This window comes from Xiphophorus couchianus, chromosome 17 (genome assembly GCF_001444195.1).
Source record: "Xiphophorus couchianus chromosome 17, X_couchianus-1.0, whole genome shotgun sequence".
NCBI lineage: Eukaryota > Metazoa > Chordata > Actinopteri > Cyprinodontiformes > Poeciliidae > Xiphophorus > Xiphophorus couchianus.
In genome coordinates, this window is record NC_040244.1 from 11,199,523 (window position 1) to 11,220,547 (window position 21,025).

Here is a 21,025-nt window from a genome sequence, read left to right on the forward strand (position 1 = left end):
GTGATATGGCGAGGTTGAATCGGGATATGAATTGTGGGTTGGCTCTGTGCTTTTAGTTGTGCAAAGGGCACATTACCGTGAGTGTAAACACAAACTAGGAAGCCTGACTCTAAGTAAGGAAGCAATCTCAGACAGAGATGCAAAAGAAAACTTTATTTTATAGTGAGACTGTTGATTGCATTGATGGTATACAGAAAAAAATAAACAATAATTGATGCAAGTCTGGATCTGTATATTCTTGTCAGTGATGAGGTATAAAGTGAGAGATTAGATATTGTATATTTTTTCTTTACTAGCTAATTTGACCAAGAAATGATTTAATTATTGCAATTTATTTTTGCTATAATGCGATTTTAGCGAGTGCTTGTCATTTCTCCCGTTTGCCATTTCATACTTTTATAGTTTTGGTCGTTTCAACTATTTTAGCTGCAAAAGGAAGCTCCTTCTGCCTTTCAGGCTTCCATTTTGTACCAGTAAACAAAACAAAAAAAGAAAACAAAAACACAGTCATGAACAGTAAAAAAAAAAAAAAAAAAAGCTCAAATATCACACATTCAATTCTATATATATATTTTTAGAATTTGCATTACATAGGCCAAACGTTATGGGACCCCATGCTTATTAAAATCACTCAACCACATTTGACCTGGAACCGAATACAGAATATAAATATAGAAAATTACTTAAGTCCACTGTGTCAAAGCTGGCTTGAAGTGAATTGACGCATCGTCGGAACAAAACGTCCCAAGACGGATGGCTCCATTAGCGACCAAAACTAGAAAGGTTCAAAATAGCTAAGGGGTGAAATTTCTCTTCAGAATATGATCATTTGATGTTGGCTATTTTTTCCACGATGCGGCTCCATCAGTAGAAAGCGTCGTCTTGCGGCAGTTGTGTAAAGCTGTATACAAACAGGGCTTTCACATACATATGTTGCCAGCTCGGTAAATGAGTTGGTAATTTTGCTAACAGACGTGTTTCTGTTAGTCATATGACCCCTCTTCACCAAAATAATTACTCAAGCACAATGTGAGACAATATTGTGGCATTTTCATTAACATTTAATGAGGAAACCTTTTTTTTTCTGATAATTTTTTTATTATTAAATACACTTATTTAAATTTAGAAATCCTTATATTATGTTGAAAATACATTTGTATGGAAACTGATATGCTTTTGGGAGAAAATGTCCAGACCTGATGCATTTTTCATGGGTTCAGAACCATTTCCTTTTCATACGTTGTCCGTACCTTCCCGTTACTTTCCATTAACAGTCAGCTGGCTGAAAGAAGACTCCCACAGTTTTCACTCCATGATTTTTAAAAAAAAGCACATATTTAACTATTAAAAAATATTTTTAGTCATAAAAATGTACAATGAATATACAGCTGAGAACGTAGAAAATACAGTCGCTTTCTGGCCAAGCAACAAATTAGCCAATGTTACAATATTTTGGAAAGTATTTATTATCAAAATAGTAATAAATGGATGCTAAACTTATTATCCTTGTAATATTATTTGCTGACGATTAACTTGTTTTTCTATAATCTTGCATAAGTAATAATGTTCAATGAAATTAGACGATGAGCTGGATTTAAGGGATTATCATCACAATTTTCTACAATCCCTAACTAGTATAAAAAAGATGATACTTAGTGAGAGAGTTGAAGGGTACAAATAAAACTAGAGAGCCTAATTTACAGTTTTAAGTTGAGTTTATTAACCTAATTGTTTCATATCTTTATGGAACCATCCTCTTTCTAAATCTCGTGTCACAGTTGCAGAGTCTAGAGTGTGTTCTTTTTTTCTTCACATTCTCTTGTACTTGTCGCTCAGTTTTCTCGAGTACATTATTCTGTGTCAGCATATCTTTTTACCAGAGAAAAGACATTGTGTGTGGAGGTGTTCAGATGTGCGAAGGTGTCCAATTGTGAATATTTTGACAGGAGTTGCACAGTCTCTGCTATTATACCTGAAGAAACAATGCCCCACACACACGCACTCACAAGAAGGTGAGGGAAATTTAAGTTTCAGAGGTTTTTGTTTTTGCATAATGAGTAAAAAATTTACATTCACCAACCACGTTGCTTGGTGCACATTGGTACAATTGCTTGTTGACATAAATATCAAATCGGACTATAATATCGTTGCAGGTCAATGCATTTAGGCATCTAGTTGTAGTAAAGATGATTTCCTAAAGTTAAAACCGAGCATCAGATTTATCAGATGATAAATAATTTATGTGTTATTGTTTGCAAGTACCAGATGGACCTGGTCTTAGTTTTTCAGATGTACTTGCAATATTTTGACAAAAATCTCTGAGTGATGTTTATAGCATCTTGTTCAGTCTACGCAATGAATAATTATGGTAGTTGTAAAAGTAAAACCCGATACTATCAACCCGATACTATCAAGGTATACCTAATAACGTGTCAATGACTGTATACAGCTTAAAAAAATCAGTTAGGTGAACCATGCTGACAAAGCACATCAGTGTCATAACTCTGCTTCAAATGACATCATAGTTCTCTAAATGATTTATTCGCACCAGCCTTTGAAGTTGCATTAAGATTGCTGCGGTCATGAAATGCGTCCAGCTGACCGGGCCCAGTCGGTTTGTGACCGTCCTGATGGTGTGAACGTAATGCAGTTCCTTCTGACCTGGTAAACGCGCATTAGCGCTTTAATTCGCACGCTCTTGAAGATTGGCATCACATGCACATTCCATACATACAAGTCAGTAGCATGGTACAGTCCAGCTGTGAGACTCTTTGCCAACAGACACTTAGTATGACTCTGTCTTAGTCCCACAATTTGACAGCAAACTCGCCAGTAATGCAGGGTCATCACAACACGAACAGTCAGGCACCCACACACACACACACACGTCTCACATACAGTTTTTTTTCTCCCCCTCTTCCTTCTCCTCCTTCTTGCATGCTTACTCAAACACGCGCACCACCTCCCTGTGAGTGTGGCTTAAAGCCCGTGCTAATAAGTACTGTGATTTCTGTCAGCAGCGCTTGTTTAGGTTCAGAAAGATTAGCTTCTGGAAGCTTAGCCAGAAGAGAAAATAGCTGCTTTTAAATGGACATATTTGTGGGATTTTTTCTTCTGTATTTATTACAAGCTTGTGTTTTTCTTGAGTGGGTGGGAGTGTCTCTTGTAGCTTGAGGGATAATGATGCTGTACTCCATCCAGAACAGTGTACACTTCTAGCCTTCCTTTCAGAGGACAATTTGTCACCCGGCTGTTTCTTCTTGAGATAAGAAGACTGTAATCAATCACTTATCTCTTGTTGGCTCTTCTAGGCAGCCAGGAAAAGTAAAAGAATACAAGTTATCAAAACACCATGATGGCCTGGCTGTGTAGTCTTTGGAAAAGAGAGCACACATGGTCAATGCTAGCAGTAGCAAGGAACACTAATCCAGCTGTACTATCTATAGCAAAGTAAAACAAAGAGTATGCAAAGTTAGTGGCAACAACAGCTCTTTAAGGAAAGTGACAAAAACACAAGCATTGAGGAGTTTGTTGTACTTTCTATGAGAACACAGGACAAAAAGAGAAACTCACCTAATGGTTCAATTAGCAAGTAGTCAATTGAAAAATGAGTTTAGAGTACTTTCTACGAGGAGAAAAAAGTCCCTAGAGTAAATGTAGATAATGGGAATAATCGCAAGACAGAGTTAAACGCAGAAGCCGTGCACTAGGAGTATGAATAAGGAATTAAAAGCAGTAATGGTTCTGTCAATGTCTTCATCCAGAAAATAAATTAAGGTTAACACTGGATCATTGCGTCAGGCCTAGTTTCTCTGGACATCAAAAGACAAAGTGTGCAAAGTTAATAACAGCAATAGATCCAGGCAGAAAAAGAGAAACTTGTTAAACAGAGAATGAGTCTGAATTACTTTCTTTGTAAAAGAAAAGCTAGTTAATTGGAAAGCAAAATAAAGAGTAAACAGCTAATTATTCAGCTGGTTATCCAAGAGAAAAGAAAAACTGGGAGACAACCAAAATGACTAAATTTGTGTCGCTCTTGTTATATTTTTATCAAAGCAGCTGAGGAAATTCAGTAGAAATGTATTTTCATCATTATTGTTGACTGAGTGATCCTTTCTATTCTTATGATCGCACGCAGCTTGTATTTTGGCGATTGGAAATTACAGAAGTGTAAGAAATCAAACAAAATAATACGTTTGTTTTCCAAAGGAGATGGTTTTTGGTTTACAACTAATCGGAACAATAAAGTACGAGGAAGATGAAATCAGGCCAGGTGGGTGGTGCGTTTTACTTTGAAGCGGTGCTCGAAATCTTCTCATGTGCTGCGACGTTAAAACAAAGCAAGGTGGGCGCTTGCTTGTGCTGCTTTCTCCTTTAAACGCGCTGCTCCAGGGGTTCCAGAGTAGCCCATCAGCACAGTTTGTTTTATCAGTTTGTTCCCTTGAGTCAGGCTCTGTGATGCTGCTGCCTCGGCAGGTGGCTTCAGAGCAAACTGCGCTGTCATCCGCTGGCTTATTGAACAAATAGAACCTGTTGCTGCTGCTGCTGCTGCTGCTCTTCATGTAATTCCCTCTAGGTTTTGCAGCTCTCGTGTAAAACGGAACGCACAGACACTTCTTTGCCTCCGCCACCTCCTTAAAACCATATGTATAATATGTTTATGGTGACATTAAATTAGGACATTAAGTTACTTAACAAGGACAAAAGCAAGCAGTAGGAAACAATTCACCTCTAATTTGGAAAGATTTATCATTTAAAGGATCTGGAGCGTACAAAACGTATTTGTTGCAGCATAAACAAGACATAAACAATAAATTTGCGATCCATGCAAATGTATTCAGCTGTCAACTTGTACAATTTCTGTCTTTCTCGTCATTTTGCACAATTTCTTCTTCAGTGATTAACTATAGCAGCAAAGTAGGTTGCTATGGGCTCCTGCTTTCTGCTCTAATTGTGAGCTTCAGTGCAGCTCCTAGTTTTGCACAGATTTGTTTTGTTTCTTTGCTATTTAGTAACAGACAGAGCCGACAGCTGATTACAACTTTCCTTTGTTAATTCTTACCACATTAGAACGGAATGCTGTGTTGTTCGGAACGTCGAATATAAAAACATTGGGGCTGTCCATGTCAAGGAAGTTAATCTTTAAATGGCGTTAGCTTCTGTCATCAAGAAGGTTTTACTACTTGACTTTTAGAGACAAAGTAGCTGATCTTTTTAGGTTGTTCTGAAACTGCTTGTAGCGCTAGCGCAGCCAGCCTGTGTCTTCATTAGGCATTTAGTTTTTCCTGTCCATGTGCCTCAAACGGAAAGTACCTTCAAACAACGGATTTGTTTTTCTTGTCGGCTATTATTGTGACACCTCCAGTTGGTACGCCATGTTTCTTCTTCCTCCCATATCAATATCGCATCTTATTTGTCTGTCTGTTTCAGAGATGCTTGTCTGCACCCATTTCCCTGCTTTGGAGGATTTTTGTCTTGTTGTCTGCCATGTCTGCAGTAAGGTGGTGACTCCTCAGGGCATCCTCACACATTACGGTAAGGCAAAGACCCTGAAGGCCAAACTCATACACTTGTGCTATTTTTATACTTACTCTGCTAGCTTATGTTGTGACTACAGCTCACAGAGAGGTCAAAATACACACACATCCTCACACTTTTGAATAGACTAGAAATAACATTTATTGTCCCTGTGACAGGCAACTGGGAGATTGTACAGTAAGGGAAAATGTTCAGCATAATAAAAAACGTAAAAAAAACACTGTGCAGTTATTAAAAATAGCTCCAATTCAAAGAAATGTGCTTTATGGGAAGACAGACATTTAAAGCCATATTCGTACACTACTGAAATATGCTCTACACACTCACACACAGTGTGACAACCAGATCGATACAATAACTAGTGATTATCACTCCAACCTGTCATTTATGTAAGCACCCAGACGCCACACGTTTATGCCCTCTAATAATCAGCAGCAGGCAGACGAAAGCTGAGAAGCACTAAATAATTTACAGGTGGAGTTTTGTAAACAAGTGTTTTTGTCTAACAAATAGGTACACCCACTAATGTGTGCCTTCTTTTATGATAGGTCTTTAATAATCACTGTGGTACTTTCTGCTGATTTGCTTAGAACAGTATTCCAGTGCATCAATATGTAAAAACAAATATTATGTGGATGGGAAATGTCTAAACAGGATGTTGGCGGACAGGATCCGCAAACTTCAAAGTATTGTCTACCTTAAATAAAAATTCTAGTTATAGAGTATGTCTTTGCAAATTAATCCTGAAATATAGGTGTTGATTGTATTGAGCTATGGACTTTGACTAGCCCATTCCCTTGTAGCTCTGGCAGTTTCATGGCATTATTTGCCCCAACGGTGTGAATAATTAAATTTTTCAAAGTTTTATATGTAAAGAATTTGTGAAAACCCTGTTCTTCACTACCATCTACTTAAGGATTATCCTCGACTTTGTTTTGATTCGTCATATATGATTCTGAGCGGGGAAGAGGAGGGGATAGGCACAGGGTCACGCTCGGTGAACACACACACACAAGCAGACTTTTCCTCAGCATGGACAGCAAGGTGGGCAGAGTTGCACACACATCCTCACTTTCTGTTTCTCAACAGAAGGAGGTCAGCACTATTGTGGGATACACACTCACAAATAAACTCCTGGCAACCGCTGTTGTTCTGTCCATACTCCTGTCCCCTACAGTGACCCCGGTCCCCCCACCACTCCACCCACTTTACTCTTTTTGGCAGAGTTTCTGCTTGGTTGGGTGACAACATGTGTGAAGCACATTCATGCACATCAACGCTCGCCAGTTGAGCAAGGGAAACATCCAACTTTTCCTTTTAAAGTGAAGTGATTCTGGAAATTCTGCAGCAAAAAGACATTCTATCATAATTTCAAACCAAATTCAAACAGTTTTATTGCTTTAGCCAGATACTTCTTGGTTTCTTTTAAAAGAATATTATGGCATGTAAAAATGCTCCAGCTGACCTTCCCTTTAAGATCCCTTTAAGAGCTCACCCAGTTTATATAGTTTCATGATACGCGATGTACTTCCTTTTATTGTGGCGCATCCTCACACGCGCCGTCGTTCCCCGCTGGGATTTGACTCTAAACGTTGCGTCATATTTTGTCTTTGTGTTTATTCATCGAGGGCTTCGCTGTTGTGCTCGACCTGCACATCAGAGCAGCGCCGAGGTTTTACAGCTACACACTGAAGGGAGGGCCAGGCTGGCTGCCTCAGGGCATCCCTGCCTCCTGGCTCTGCATGCACCATTTGCTGCTCATATCCGCTGCTTTGGAACATCGGAGGGATCTGAGGCCAGTAGATGTGTGCAGATGATGAGGTTGAAGGGAGAAAATGGAGCACGGTGGAATGTTTGTTTCTAGACTTTATTCCCTGTCCCATTGTCTAGAGAACATCCATCTGTCTTCCAGTCACCCATCAATTATTCATCTGTTGGTCATATATCCATATGTTGATTGTAGGCCTGTGACGATAACAAATTTTGCTGAGCGATTAATTGTCTCAAAAAATATTGCGATAAACAATAATATTCTTTGAAGACCATTTTAAACTGATGTAATGGTAATGACATAATAATCTCAGCGATATCCTGCCAAAAATACATACACTTTATTTTAAAAAAAAGAACACTTAACGCTGGAACTGATAAACAAAATAAACAAAACAACCAAAAACATAACTAAAATTGACTCTCAGTCTCCATTAACAAAGAATGCACTTGTATAAAAACTAAAATCAAAGTGGAAATAAATACTGCGTTCAACCAAAAGAGTGCAGATTATGAAGTCTGTATACTATATTGCCCTTCAATAATCATTAGATTTAGATAGAGAAGATGGGCATATAAAACTACCTGATGCAATAGTTCACTCCTACCTTAAGCCCAGTTCACACGACACGACCAACTAAGATTGTCGCTTACGATAATCGTAACCGATCATCCTGTAGTGTTACGACTGATCGGGTCCAGTCGGTAGAACGTCGTGGGCGCTCCGATCTATATCAGGCATACGCTTATTCAACATGTTATATTGTCTTGGCCAGTTTATCACTGCAGCATTTGGGGTTTTCCCCGACTGGGAGTGAGAACACAGCCTGTTGAATGTGACAGGTAGCCAATCAGAAAGCACGGATTCCCCTCGTGCTTTCTGAGGGGAAAAGCGACATCGGAGATGATATGTGGAAACATTAATGTTTATTCAACATTTCGTGCAAAGAATGACAGAAATGACAAGGAGAGGAGTTGGAGCGAAATTGCTACCGCAGTATACCTGGTAACGTTTCAGCTGTTCATCGTTAAAGTTGCTCGTTAATAAGTAGGTTATGATGATATTCATTCAGTCAGGACTTTATGCTGACACTAGCCACATGCATTGCAGGTATATTCTACTAAAATATTGATTAATGCCTGGTTTTAAAATTAGTTAAGTGGACTTGTAGCCATTATTTTTGTGCCCATTGTTCTCAATGTAATTTTAAACATTAAAACGGTAAATACTAATTAACCAATGAAGCTTAAACACACAAATGGTAAAGACGAAAAAACAGAATAACTCACCTCCACATCATAGTGCAGCAAATAAAGCCCCTTCCTCCACTCTTTTATCCTTTTTGTTACATCTCTTATCGCTTAAAATAATCTGTCGAATATAATCCATCAATCCGTAAATCATCCATCCAATGTTAATCTTCCATTCAGCCATAAATTTTTTGGTCCCTCATCCATCCATCTGTCCGTCCGTCTGTAAATCATCTGTTCATTTATCTGTTTTTCATTCATTCATTCATTCATCTATTGGTCATTCATCCATCCACTATAAAGTTTTGGATTTCAGCATAAAAAAACTTGGCTAAAAAGCACAGAAACCAACAGTTGTGTTCACCAGACTGGTTCATTGTTTTGTGGATGTGTTTATTTAGTTTTCCTTAAAGTGAAGCAGGCATGCATATTCTTAGCATAAATTTCTAAATCTAAATCTGCGGCACTGGCAGTGTCAGTACCACATTCTGTCTAGAGAGCATTCAGAGAAGAAATGTGGGGGGGGAAAGCTCAAAAATACTAAAACCTTAAAGCTTATTATTGCCTAATCAGGGTGTAAAAGTCCAATTTTTGCTGTAAGGAAAGAGTAGAATTTATGTTCCCTGTGTAGGAAGTTAGTAAACTATCCGGAACACGAGTTCTATATGGGCATCCCTTATGGTGTGTTTGAAACCGGACTCCTTGTGGGCCCCGATCCCCACCAGAGATGAGAGAATTCACGGGTCAGTGCAGATTTCTGCTTTTGAAGCCATGTGTCTGAATAAATCAAACCTCCATTTTATCTTTTTGATAATTCAACGCACTTCTTCTCCTCTGCTCCTCTTCCTCTCCTCACTACCTCTTCCTCCTCCTGGTGTGTGTGAGTAAGTTGAACACGCGATGAAAGGGTCATGTTGCTGCTGTTAGTTGGAGCATTTTTCCACTTCCCCCCCCCCCCTCTCTCTGTGGCTGTGGGTTTATTGAGCTTCCAGGCACATCAAATCAATTCTAGATATCTTTTCAGCTTCAGCGTACCCCGAACTTGACAACCGGGATGCTTCCGAGTTTGAGTGTGTTGTCATAAAAGTTTGTTGTTCACATCGCTCGCCGTCTGAATGTTGGCGGTGAAATTTGCCTTTAACCACAGAAGCGCTGATGGGTTTCACTTGCCAATGGGGAGTGACGCGCACAACTTAACGGTTGCTGTTGTGGTTTGAAGGCATATTAGCTCTCAGTTGGGCCTGTAAAAACCGATTCCTTTTATCTCACCGAAAATGTAGGGTGACTTTATTATTTTATTTTTGTTTGTCCTCAGGATTATTTCATCACCTTTTCATTTGGAGGAAGTAACAGGAAGTATTTTTAGTTCTTCATGCTCATAACTGGTGCAGTTGTTTTTGGTTTACTTTTATTTTCAGTTAACTCAAGTCATGTTTGGGAGAGCAGGTCTGTTCACAGTGACACATCCTGCCTTCGTTTGCTCTTAAAGTAAATTTTTTTTTTCTCATCTGCAGTACTATGGCAACCAAAGTTTGTTTATTCTTCGGTGTTTTCTCTCTTTCACATGCAAAGTACTCTGGAATGACAAAATGGTTTAGTAGTAAATAAATCATTAAAACCTTTGGTATGACTTTCAGACAATTGACATAAATCTATTACATATTATAAGTGTGGATATTTAAATGTCCATGATTAGGCATTTAATAATTTTTTTAGATGGGGAAATAAATTAACTATTTAAAATCATATATTAAAAGTAATAGAAATAATTTTAGACCAATCTACTTTAACTAATCCAGGAATAGCACCATCCATTGACAAGTATAATAACATTCATGATGTGTTGCAGCACAAGATTGTGAAATATCAAACAAAATTAAAAAAAATTTCTTTTGTTACAAAAAAATTATTGGCTAAATCAAAAATGTTATTACTAAATTATAAAAATAATAAACAGTAGGAAGGGTTTGAGGAAGTTTAATTTTCATTACACAGCAAAGCAAGAAGCATGAAATTGCGAAGTGAATTATTTTCTCATATTGCTATTTTAGAATATTTTCAATTTCAATTATTTAATTGTATTCTACTTTACCGATGACTTCGGCATGCATAAATATTTTTGTTTTATTTGGATTGTGGCCCTGATGGCCCTTCCTGTTCTGACCTTTTGTCATTGCATATTGGTTTGGTTGAGCTAAAGTTTGTCACTGTAAAAAAGTTTCTAGTACCAGACTCTTTTTAATGTGATTTTTTTTTATATGTAGTTTAACAAAGCTGTAAAAAAAAAAAAAATAGTTCAAACATTCCATATAACTTTTAAAAAAGCTTAATAAACAGTGATTTAAGCATGTATCAACAGCTGCATTCCACTGAGAGAGAAGGACTGGAACACTGATACTCAGATGATAAATTGTATTCTTTGTAACATTTTGATGACATGGTTTTTTTTTTCTAATTTGATCTGAAAGTGTCTGTGCCAATCACTAAAGCTGCAGTTTTTTAAAGTTACAAATTTTGGTCAAAATAATTGTTATTTCAAAGAACTTGGCTGAATTTCTTAAGTAAAGGTTCTCTGGTTTCTTCTATGTTCTAAAACCAAAGATTAGAATGACACAGAGCTAATGTTAAAGCTCCATGTGAAACCGACAAAAAAAGTGTTGTGCATCTACAATTATTATTAGGCCGCTCAGAAGATTGGGTAATTTATGACGCAATTGTCCTTGAGATTCTTGCAGAAATTTTAAAAAAAATAGTCTTACTCAATGTTTGGATTTTGGTTTTGTGTGCAATTGAATTCCTATCCTGAAGCAGATTAAAACACAACACTTCCTAAAAACTTGGCAGATTTCTTTATTTTTATCCAAATCGCCAAATGTTACTCAGCTGAATGTGAGCTATACATTTGTTTACAACATTAAGTTAAACGGTAATTTATCTGCAGCTTCTTAAAAATAATTTTCTAGTAACTGTTTTCACAAGGATTTCTCCTGTGTAAACCAGCACCACCATTGTCTTGCTGGTTTATCCAGAACTTTGTGTTGTTTATAAGAGAGCAGCTGCAGTTGACAAAACACTTAATAGCTGATATTACTGGGGTTCGTCACAGATGTTAGTTCTTATATTCTCATCTTCCTGTCCTTATTGCTTCTTTCTCAACATACTCAACATAACTCAGCTGAGCTCTGAGAGCCTACTTCCTTATCATCTTCTGGCTCTGCCTTTAGGTTGAATCAGAGACCAATCAGCAGCCAGCTGGGCTGTCAGCATGGCCAATGACAGCAGGCAGGTAGGAAAGAGTAGCAGGGATAGCGACCTTGGGGTTGAGTGGCTCGGTGGCCTTGCCAGAGGATTGTTCATTTAAGTGAATCATGGTGTCTAGCTTCCAGATTGTCCTTAACTTTGAGTGTTTTGGCAAAAATAGGTTCATTAGCTTATATCTTGTCAATGACAAGTACTTTTTGTCATTACATTACCTAGTATTACTTAATTGAAAAGCTACTATACTATATTAATGACTTTTACTTACCTAACTTTACCTAAGTTGTATCTTTTTGTCCTTTAAACCAAGAAAAAGTTTTTTAAAAATGTGTGTTTTATTAGCTAAAAGTTTATAAAGTTTTTTTTTTTCTACAAAGCTCTGTAGCGTTTTTAATAAAAATGCAAGCATGAATCTTTAGAAGCCAACCACCAAGAGTCATTGCAACAAATGTGTCATCGTTCGTCATCTAATTTTGGAGCGCTGAGATCGTAAAATAACACCCTTCTACAAAATCAACATATAGCATGTGACGTGTAGAGCTGTCCAAATGGTTTCTGCAGACGTGCTTCATGATGACACGATCACAGGGTTTCCTTTTTATTTAACAAGCTCACAGTACATGTGACCTGTCAGACTGCATGGAAGAGATGCGATTGCTTTAGTTTATGGCACCCTTTGAAAATAAATGCCATTTCATTTGTTTCAATTTGTCTTTTTGTTTGTCTTAAAACAGATGAAACGTATATATATATATAGTTGAAAATTAGCCGAATAATGATACTTCTTCATTACGTCTGTGGGAGTAAGACAGTAGGCAGAGGCTTAAATCAGAGCGTCAACTGCTCTGTTGAGTTGTAAAGCTGAGTTGACTAAAACTGTGCAAGTCCAACGTGTGAAACAGCCGAAGAACATGTGAATAAATGTTTGAAATTTGTACTGCATGCCAGTGAATGCGACTCTGGACTTTAGCCCTGCTATTCTGAATACAGCTGCCTCCGCTGGTTGTCTGCCTCCGGCGCTTTATTTACACACCCGTCACACAGAAAAATCACAAGCACAAGAAACTCTTTGGACAAATAAGAAGTCAAAGTGCGTTTGTAGAACTGTAATGCTTAGATGTGGTGCGACTTAAATATGTTTTCACCAGAATCCACTCGGAATATATATATTTTAATATAAAATCGTGATATGATGCTGTCCCTGTCGCCCACAGCTCACTTCCACACATTCACTCTGAACAAACACACAGTTCAGGTTAGTCTGAGTTCTGTTATGCTGCCCTGCCACTAAATGATTGTTCAGCTATGCTATGTGCTGCTTGCTGGGTGCATCAATAGATATTATTGTAAAGATGTGGGAAGAGATGCTTTTATAAGCGTGAAAGGAGACAGAACCAGACCTTATTGCCGGATATATTAGTAGAAAAACTTACAATACCACATTTAATCAGTTTTAGTAATATTGAAAAATGAAGTCATCTAGATAATTCAACTTTATTTATATACAACAAATGTTGTTTCAAAACATTTACCTAAAAATCATTTCAATTCAATCATACATACATTCCAATTGGAGGTGGTTTCAATTTAAAAGTAGTTTAAAATGTTTCTATCTAATGAATTAATAAAAATTAAAGCGAAAACAAAAAAATACATTTATCTGGAAAATATAGTGGAAGGAAAAAGTGCTATTTTTGAGGATTTCACCTGAGCTGCACATGATTACAACTTTGTTCCTCAGCGTTTGGATTTTTACCCTGCTTAAACTCCAGCCACGTAGTTTGACGTGATCCTGATTGTAAAAGTGAGTCAACACCATGATGTGTCTGACTCTGATTCAACTTTGGTTGAATAAGAGAAAAGGCAATTTTGTGCCTTTTATGCATCTTTAACAGTGATACCATGTGCGGCTAGTGTCGTATCCATTATGTGTCTCAGAAAACGGTGGTTCTTCTTCCTCTTGTTTCTCTTTATGTGGATGTACTGTGTGTCAGCTCGCGACGGTTTGCCTTTACGCCTGAGTAAAGCTTGCTTTGTTCCTGAAACCAGGGAGCACTTTGAGTCTTGCTTGAGGAGATGAAACACTGCTTGTGGGATGTTGTTGATATTCGGTGGGGGGAAATAAGAATGTGGCTTTGCAAACAGTTCGATTTGCATGAATATCCAGGTGTTTGTTTTTGATTACTCATGATTGAGAACACGGCTTTCTGACTGAAGTGTCAGTTCAAAATAACTTGTTTTTTTTAACTGAACACATTTAGTAACTTTTAACCCTTTCTTGTCTGTTAAAGTTACTTTCCTCTCTGTCAGTACGTTTCACAGTTTTGCCGCTTCCTGCACACTTTGATTCTTATCACCAAGCAGGAAATTCAGACTCGCAACATTTTTGTGCACACCGATTTTCTTTTTGTTTATTATTATTTTTTATTTTAACCTAACTTCTCTGTCTTGATCTTCGCTGCCTAAAAGACAATCAGTGTGTGCGTGTATGTGCGTGCGTTGTCTTTTTCCCCTTGCGCTTATTTTCTGAGCGTTTACGACATCTTCACCCCTCTGTTTTCATTCAGGTAGCTGGGATATAGTTTCCCTGTGAGACAGACTCAGAGAGAGACAGTCCTGGACCACACACCCCAACCCCCTACCCACCCTGCTCCCACAAAGAACATGCATAGCAAAAACCGTAAGTTAAGCTCCTCTCCTCAGCCCCCCCCCCCCCCCCCACCACCACCACCCCGAATCCTCCACCCACACACCAAACAGACTTGTGTGTTTGTTTTTCCCCTACTGTGTCTCGGCGGTCTTTCGCTCAAGCACTCTGATCAGATCCGGATCAAAACGGGTTCATTATTGTGGGCTCTAGTCTGATTTACATTAGTAAGGTGGCGCTCATCAGATGAGTGTACTTCAGGTAGTGCTGGGCATGTTGCTAATTGGAGCAAAGAGCTGGAAGTTGATTTGGGAACAGTTGTTCTTGAGGAGAAGTTGAGGCACAGTTTTGCTATGTGCTTTGTTACAAAACAGCCATCTGGTTAGGGAGCAGGAAAGAAGTCAGTAAAAGACTTTCAGTGTTGTATTCTACTTCTGATTGTCAACAAGCAGAAGAAAAAAAAAGAAGTACTCTGAATGTTCCTACTGACAAAATAGTGCGCGCTTTTAAAACTGTTTGTTTATAGCTCCCTTTGCAAACATGGAGACTTAGATTGTTGCCCATTCGTCTTAGCAAAACAGCTTAGGCTTAGTCGGCTTACAGAGCATCAATGAACATCAAATCACAGTTTCTCAATTGAACTTTGACTGGGCCATTCTAATGCACAACCATTCCTGTACCTTAACAAACTTGAACACAGCCCTGGCTGTATGTTTAGTGTTGTTTTAGTGCTGGAAGGTGAAGCTCCACCATGGTGTAAACCCTTGTAGCCTCAAATAGGTTTTCTTCCAAGATTTTCAAGCACTTAGCTCCACCATCAGCCGCCTTCTCGTCAACTTTGAAGTGTTTCTCTGTCGGTGGTGAAGAAAAGCGTCCCCACATAGTTTTTACTTCCCCTGCATTGATTGTGAACTACATCTGTCATGAATTTTCTTTTTCTTCTTGGCGCTGAAAGAGGTAGAAAGGGGGAAGTGGCTGAACACAAATTCATGCCAAACTTTGAAGAATTTTAATCATAAAAACTATAATTTTTTCTCCAATTTACCAGCAAAGTTTACTCTGCGCTGGACTACTGCATACATGTCAATATAACAGATTGAATTTATAGTTCCAGTGTGAGAAAATTTGGGAAAGTTCTTTTGCATGGCTCTGTATGATGAGTGTGTTGTTTCTATTTACATTCCTGTTTTCTGTGTGTGTGGGTTAGCTAATCTTTTACTCTTCCTCGTGGTTAAGGTAACCATTACTTTTTCTTCTTCTTCTTCTTCTTCTTGGGGTGTTTTAGAGAAGCGACATAGCTCCCCAATCCCCTCCAGGAGCCCTCTGCTTCCCATGAAGCCCAAAGCGCCTGCGGTGACCTCCGCTGTGGCCCCCAGCCCGGGGGACTCCCTGGCTTTCAGGGTCCCCAAAGACTACCCTCACTCCCGCTTCAGCAAGGCGCCGCTTGCCGTCTACCCACCGAAAGGAGCAAGGAACAAGACATGGTTTGTGCATCTTTCCACTTTTCAAAGATTCCGCTCAGCTTTTGCAGCTTCCAATCCACAAATTTTCGCAAAATTTTAACGCTGCGTTACCTTCTCCCTTCCCCTCCCACCAGTGTATCGTTACCGGTCGTGAGCTTGGAGAAGATGTCCTGTCTGAACCGAGCAGACTCGATGTCGCACGTTCGCCTCAACTCCTCGTCCTCCTCTTCTTCGTCCTCATCCACGCTCTCACCGCTCAAATCTTCCTCCTTCGCCCCGCCGGCCTCCCAGCGCTCTGGCGAAAAGCTCACCAACGGCCGTGGCAGCAGCGGCGGCCCCCCCACGCCGCGCTCCATCACGCCTCCCTCTTCCCTGGACAGGCGGCCGAGCCCGGCCCGATCGCCCCTGGACAGACGGGCGCCGTCGACGGCGTCTCCCTCCCCGATGGACAAGAAGCCCTCTCTCTCGCCCTCCCAGAGGTCCGTCGCTCTCCCGTCGTTGCCGTCGCTTTCGCCTTTGGAGAAGAAGCAACAGAACGGAACCAAGACCCCCGCTAGGCCGCACAAGAGAGCCTCAGGTCAGTATGAGTCCAGAGGAATGGACTTTAAGCTGTTTTAATTACGAGTGGTGAAAGTTTTCTTCTGAGTTCTAAAGCAAGATTTCTTTTAATTCATCATTACTGTGTAAAAATAGGACAGAAATGCAGCTAATGGTGGTATTGTTTATTGTCTTTGATTTACTGCCATTAAAAGCTGCTTATCTAAAGTACCCCCCCACCCACCCACCCACGGTATCTCAGCATATTTATCATCTGCATATTCTGCACCACCTCCTCCTTGTTTTTCTCTGACATATTAACACTTGGTTGAGTTTTTCCTTCTTCCTCTCTGCTCCTCTCTGCTTGTTTTGCTCTTTATCAGGCTGCTCTGTCTAGCCAGTGTAAATTGAGTGTGTTACTCTGTGTGTGTAAGAGCACGTGAGTTTGTTTATATCTGTGGTGCCTGTTTGCCGCTGCGTAGATTTGACCTGTTGTCCGGTGCAGCAAACGCAGAAAGATTACGAGGATTATAAAGCAGGCCAGGACAAGATTACAGCCTTCTCCCAGCAACAGTTTAAGATAACCTGCCGACTGGAGGTTGTAGTTTGCCTTGCTGTTTTGTGCGGAGAAACTCCCTGTGTTGGGTAGGCAGTCAGAAACATCACTCAGTTAAATTTGGTTTGCTTCCAAGTACGGCAAAACCTGTCCAGAATCGAATCCACATTTTTCTACCGTAGTTCTCCTTTTATATTTGCAACTACAAACTTGTTCCAGTACTCTCTGTTCAGCTGCTTCACAAATTGGCATTACGTTTTAACCAAGTCTAGAGAAAACAAAGCGCAAAGATTAGAAGTAATCTGCATTTTTGTTAGCGGTCCCTGGATTTTATAAACACTGAAAGCTAAGCCAAGAATGATTCTTCTACCCTTTATGTTTAGGTTTTAAGTAAAGTTTTTTATCTTTTCAGCGTCTTACTTGTGGCTGCTTTCTAATGTTAACATTGGGGGATGGATTGAGCTGGAGTCCCATCTTGTAACTGTGGAGGGAGCTAAAGTTTAGGGAGATGGTAAAGAGCTCATTCAACATCAACTTGCAGAATTGAAAATGGAAACTAGCAAAAAGCAGGTCAGCAATTATGAAAAGTATCAGAAAGGTTCCACAAATTACTGACCAGGGTGGAAATAATTTTTGGCGTGCATTTTTTTAATTAGAAGGTTATAGTTAAACATTGTTTTGTTATCAAAAGAGGCAGACTTTTTGGTTGAATAAAAAGTATTTTAAATCTAAATCGTCCAATGTTATGAACAACTTTGCATTTGAGTGCATCTGCCTCAGACTTGTAGTAAATTTTTGTGCATTTTTAAAAGTAGTCCAAAGATGAAATGAGTTTGCAACCCTGCTAATTGCTCTGGAGCCTTAAGAGATATATTTTCTATTTTAGAGTCAGAAAAGAATGAAACATATGAATAGCATTTCCACTATTTTCAGAGCAAACAAATTAAACACTGAAATGTCATGCATTTTTTTGTTTTTCAGATCTGGAAATGTTTGTCATTCTGCATATTCATGTTCTTTGTAGCACTCGTCTAATACTTATTGCTAAGTGAACTGTGCTTTTATAAACAAACAGGAGTAATCTTGTAATTCTGCCATTTGTTGGATTCAAAATCTCCACATATTTTATCTCTCCTGTGATCAATGTTTCTTATATTTAAGTTCTGGATTAAAACAGTTTACACAGATGAGTTTGGGTGTGTTATAGTCAGTAGATCAAACCTATCAGGGCATGTTGAGTCTTTTTCTTCTTTTTTTGTCATAAAAAGAAATCACGTCTGAACACTTTTGTTGTTTTCTGTCATTCCATCATGATGTCTTTTGTTTTCCACCATAAATGTCAAAGACTGATATTTCTTAGGCATAGGACGGCTGTGTTGTTTTTTTTTGTCAATTTTTGACCAGATTGTATCTTTGAAGTACCGACATTTCTAATAAGCTGGGCTTTTTTCTATCGGCATACCATTTTGGTTTTAGTTAGTTTGTGTTGTGTGTTGGTTTTGAAAATCTTCCGATACAGCTAAGCTGGCTAAGCTAACAGTTAACAGCTAAGCTAAGCTAACAGTTAACAGCTAAGCTAACAGTTAGATCAAATATACTGAAATGTTTGATGTAACTGTTGTCTGAGCTTTGTTACTTAGCTGCCAAGATTAAATAGATTTTAGCTAAACAAACAAAGTGAAAACACTTCCTGTGCATTTGCTAAAAGCTAAAGTTTACATTTCCTCTTAAACTCAGTGTTGCCTCCAGACAACATTCATAAACAACAGAGCTAGCAGGGCTGTCAGTCATTGGGGACTCCTGTCAGCCTGCCAATATTTCTTTTCCAGAAGAATTTGTCACAGCATGGATCACTTGTTCATTTGATGTGTTTGATACAGAAAACACAGGCAGCGATCTTACACAGAATCACAGTATCTGACTTCTTTAATTACATCTGAATGATTAAAACTCCCAAGGTTGACGTGAGGAAGAACAAGCTGCTTTCTTAAAGTGTTGAACTAGCTCAGGCAGCACACCGTAGAGCTTCCTCTTCCATCTAATGAATTTGATATATTTTAGTGTAATGTCTGTGTGTGTGTTTGTTTTACAGGGAGAGTCTTTGATCCCGACAAGCATTGCGGCGTGCCCGACCCCGAGACTAAACGCTCCTGCACGCGCTCGCTCACCTGCAAGGTAACGCAATCCGACGTCCCAACTTTCTCCTGCTTACACATCCCCTTCTGAGAAAAAGAACCCTCTAAGATCACCAGTCATCATATCTATAGCTGGGATCTGTCTGCGCTTCCAGTTTCTTCATTAGTACAGGGTAGATCTGCCGAAGCGTTCCAGGGTCCTCGCTCCTCTTGATGAGTTAATTATAGATGTGAGATGAGGCTGCATCATCGTTTAGCTGTAATTACTGCCCTTTAATTACCTCCACCAAGCTTTACTAATCTTTTCAAACACACTGGTTATTAAGTAATTAAAGATCCATCAAGTGACTGCTTGTGTGTACTTTAAGGAAAAGGAGGGCGGATAGAAGATGATGGTCAGAATATTTTGTTGGGTTTTTTTGGGGGGTTTTTTTCTGGACATGTGGCATGATGTGAAACTTGTACATGAAAATCGTTCTCTTCTTTACCAGAGGTGCCAATAAATGCCATGAAAAAAATTCTGGAAGTTTGCATTAGCTTGGCGCTAACGTCCTGCTCGTAATATTATTTAACATTTCAGTTAACTTTTTATTTAACGTGCTTGTAAAGACGGATTTGGTCTGTTCCGAACAGTACTGAGTTTAAAAACGGAGCACCTGCAGAGTAGCGATGGAGTCGGAACACACACTCAGGCAGTTCCCGTCACGAGTTCTGCCATTAGGCAGATGCAATTTGCAATTACGTGCAGCATTAAATCTACACCAGCAGCATTAGTCCTGTGCTATAGACAGACAGAGGTAGGTAGGATCAATGGTGCTGTTCCAGTTACACCACACGCTCGTAGCTGCTAAATTCCTTCCGCTGTCAGGACCAATTATGCAGTGATGAAGAGTTGAGAGAAGCAGCATTGCTTCTTTTTTTTTTCTTTGCATCAGCTGTGTTCTTAACTGCAGCCTGTGAGATGCTGAACATGATGAACAACCTTTGGCTAACAAGACCAGGAAGCCTGGAACCTTTGCCTCTTGTCTAAACATTCGGCGGCCCAATTACTCATCCTGGATGTCCGGATGCATTTCTCAGCAGCAGCAGCAGCAGCAGCCTGCTTGTGCTCTTCTGCATCTCGTTTTGATTTTTTTTACGTATGTAAATTAATAGTTCGGCAGCTTCGCTTCTTTTTGGAAAGCTGGAGGAATTTTAGTACAGGTGACCTCTGTTTTACAGCAGAGGCTGAATCCTGCCAGCTAACAGATCTGTTTTGTGTCATCTCAGTAATTGCGATTAAAAAAAAATTTAATCTGCAAACAGCCTTATTTTTAAACATAATCTCTGTGCGCTGTGCAGTTGAGACCACTCTAAATATAGGGCCGGTGTTGGTGTGTTTCTATTAATGAAGCTAACTGTGAGTTTTAAGTTTTTCTTATTCATTTAATTGCAGTAAATCTCTTCAGTTAGCAGCACTGTTTGTGCATATTATTGTAATTATAAAATCCCACCCTGCTGCCGTCTCACCTGGTATCGTCAGAGCAACACGTCGTTCTGTCCTGGGTGTCGTCCTTGACCTTGCATCAGACGAACACTAAGACGACGTGCTCCCTAAAGCTCTCCGTCTATCCTCACTCAAATTGGTCAAGCTGTCACATTCTTATTAGTCTGCAGTCGGGATAGTGGGGAGTGTGATATATGCACAATTTGAAGATCCTCCCTAACTTTTAGTGTTCTTTTTTATATATATATAAAAAATTTAAAAATCTTCCTTTTCTGAAATTAAAACAACACTTTACTCGAGATATTTAGAAATCCCTCTTACAGGTCACATTAGCTATAAATTTCTGTTCATTTTGGGTAGAAACGTTTTGTTTTTATTATGGGA

The 21,025-nt window shown here is 39.2% G+C and overlaps 1 protein-coding gene across 2 annotated transcripts in view; it reads left to right on the forward strand.

Moving 5' to 3' along the window:
• Positions 1-21,025, forward strand: part of atxn7l1 (ataxin 7-like 1) — a 34,451-nt gene that overhangs the window by 5,578 nt on the left and 7,848 nt on the right. The window contains exons 2-6 of one of the 2 annotated variants that reach the window (XM_028044444.1): positions 5,431-5,535; positions 14,385-14,497; positions 15,750-15,948; positions 16,062-16,504; positions 19,113-19,195. In XM_028044444.1, the coding sequence (XP_027900245.1) occupies positions 14,482-14,497; positions 15,750-15,948; positions 16,062-16,504; positions 19,113-19,195 (741 nt within the window). In that variant the 5' untranslated portion in view covers positions 5,431-5,535; positions 14,385-14,481. The remainder of the gene's footprint in view (positions 1-5,430; positions 5,536-14,384; positions 14,498-15,749; positions 15,949-16,061; positions 16,505-19,112; positions 19,196-21,025) is intronic. The other variant, XM_028044443.1, reaches the window with a different exon arrangement.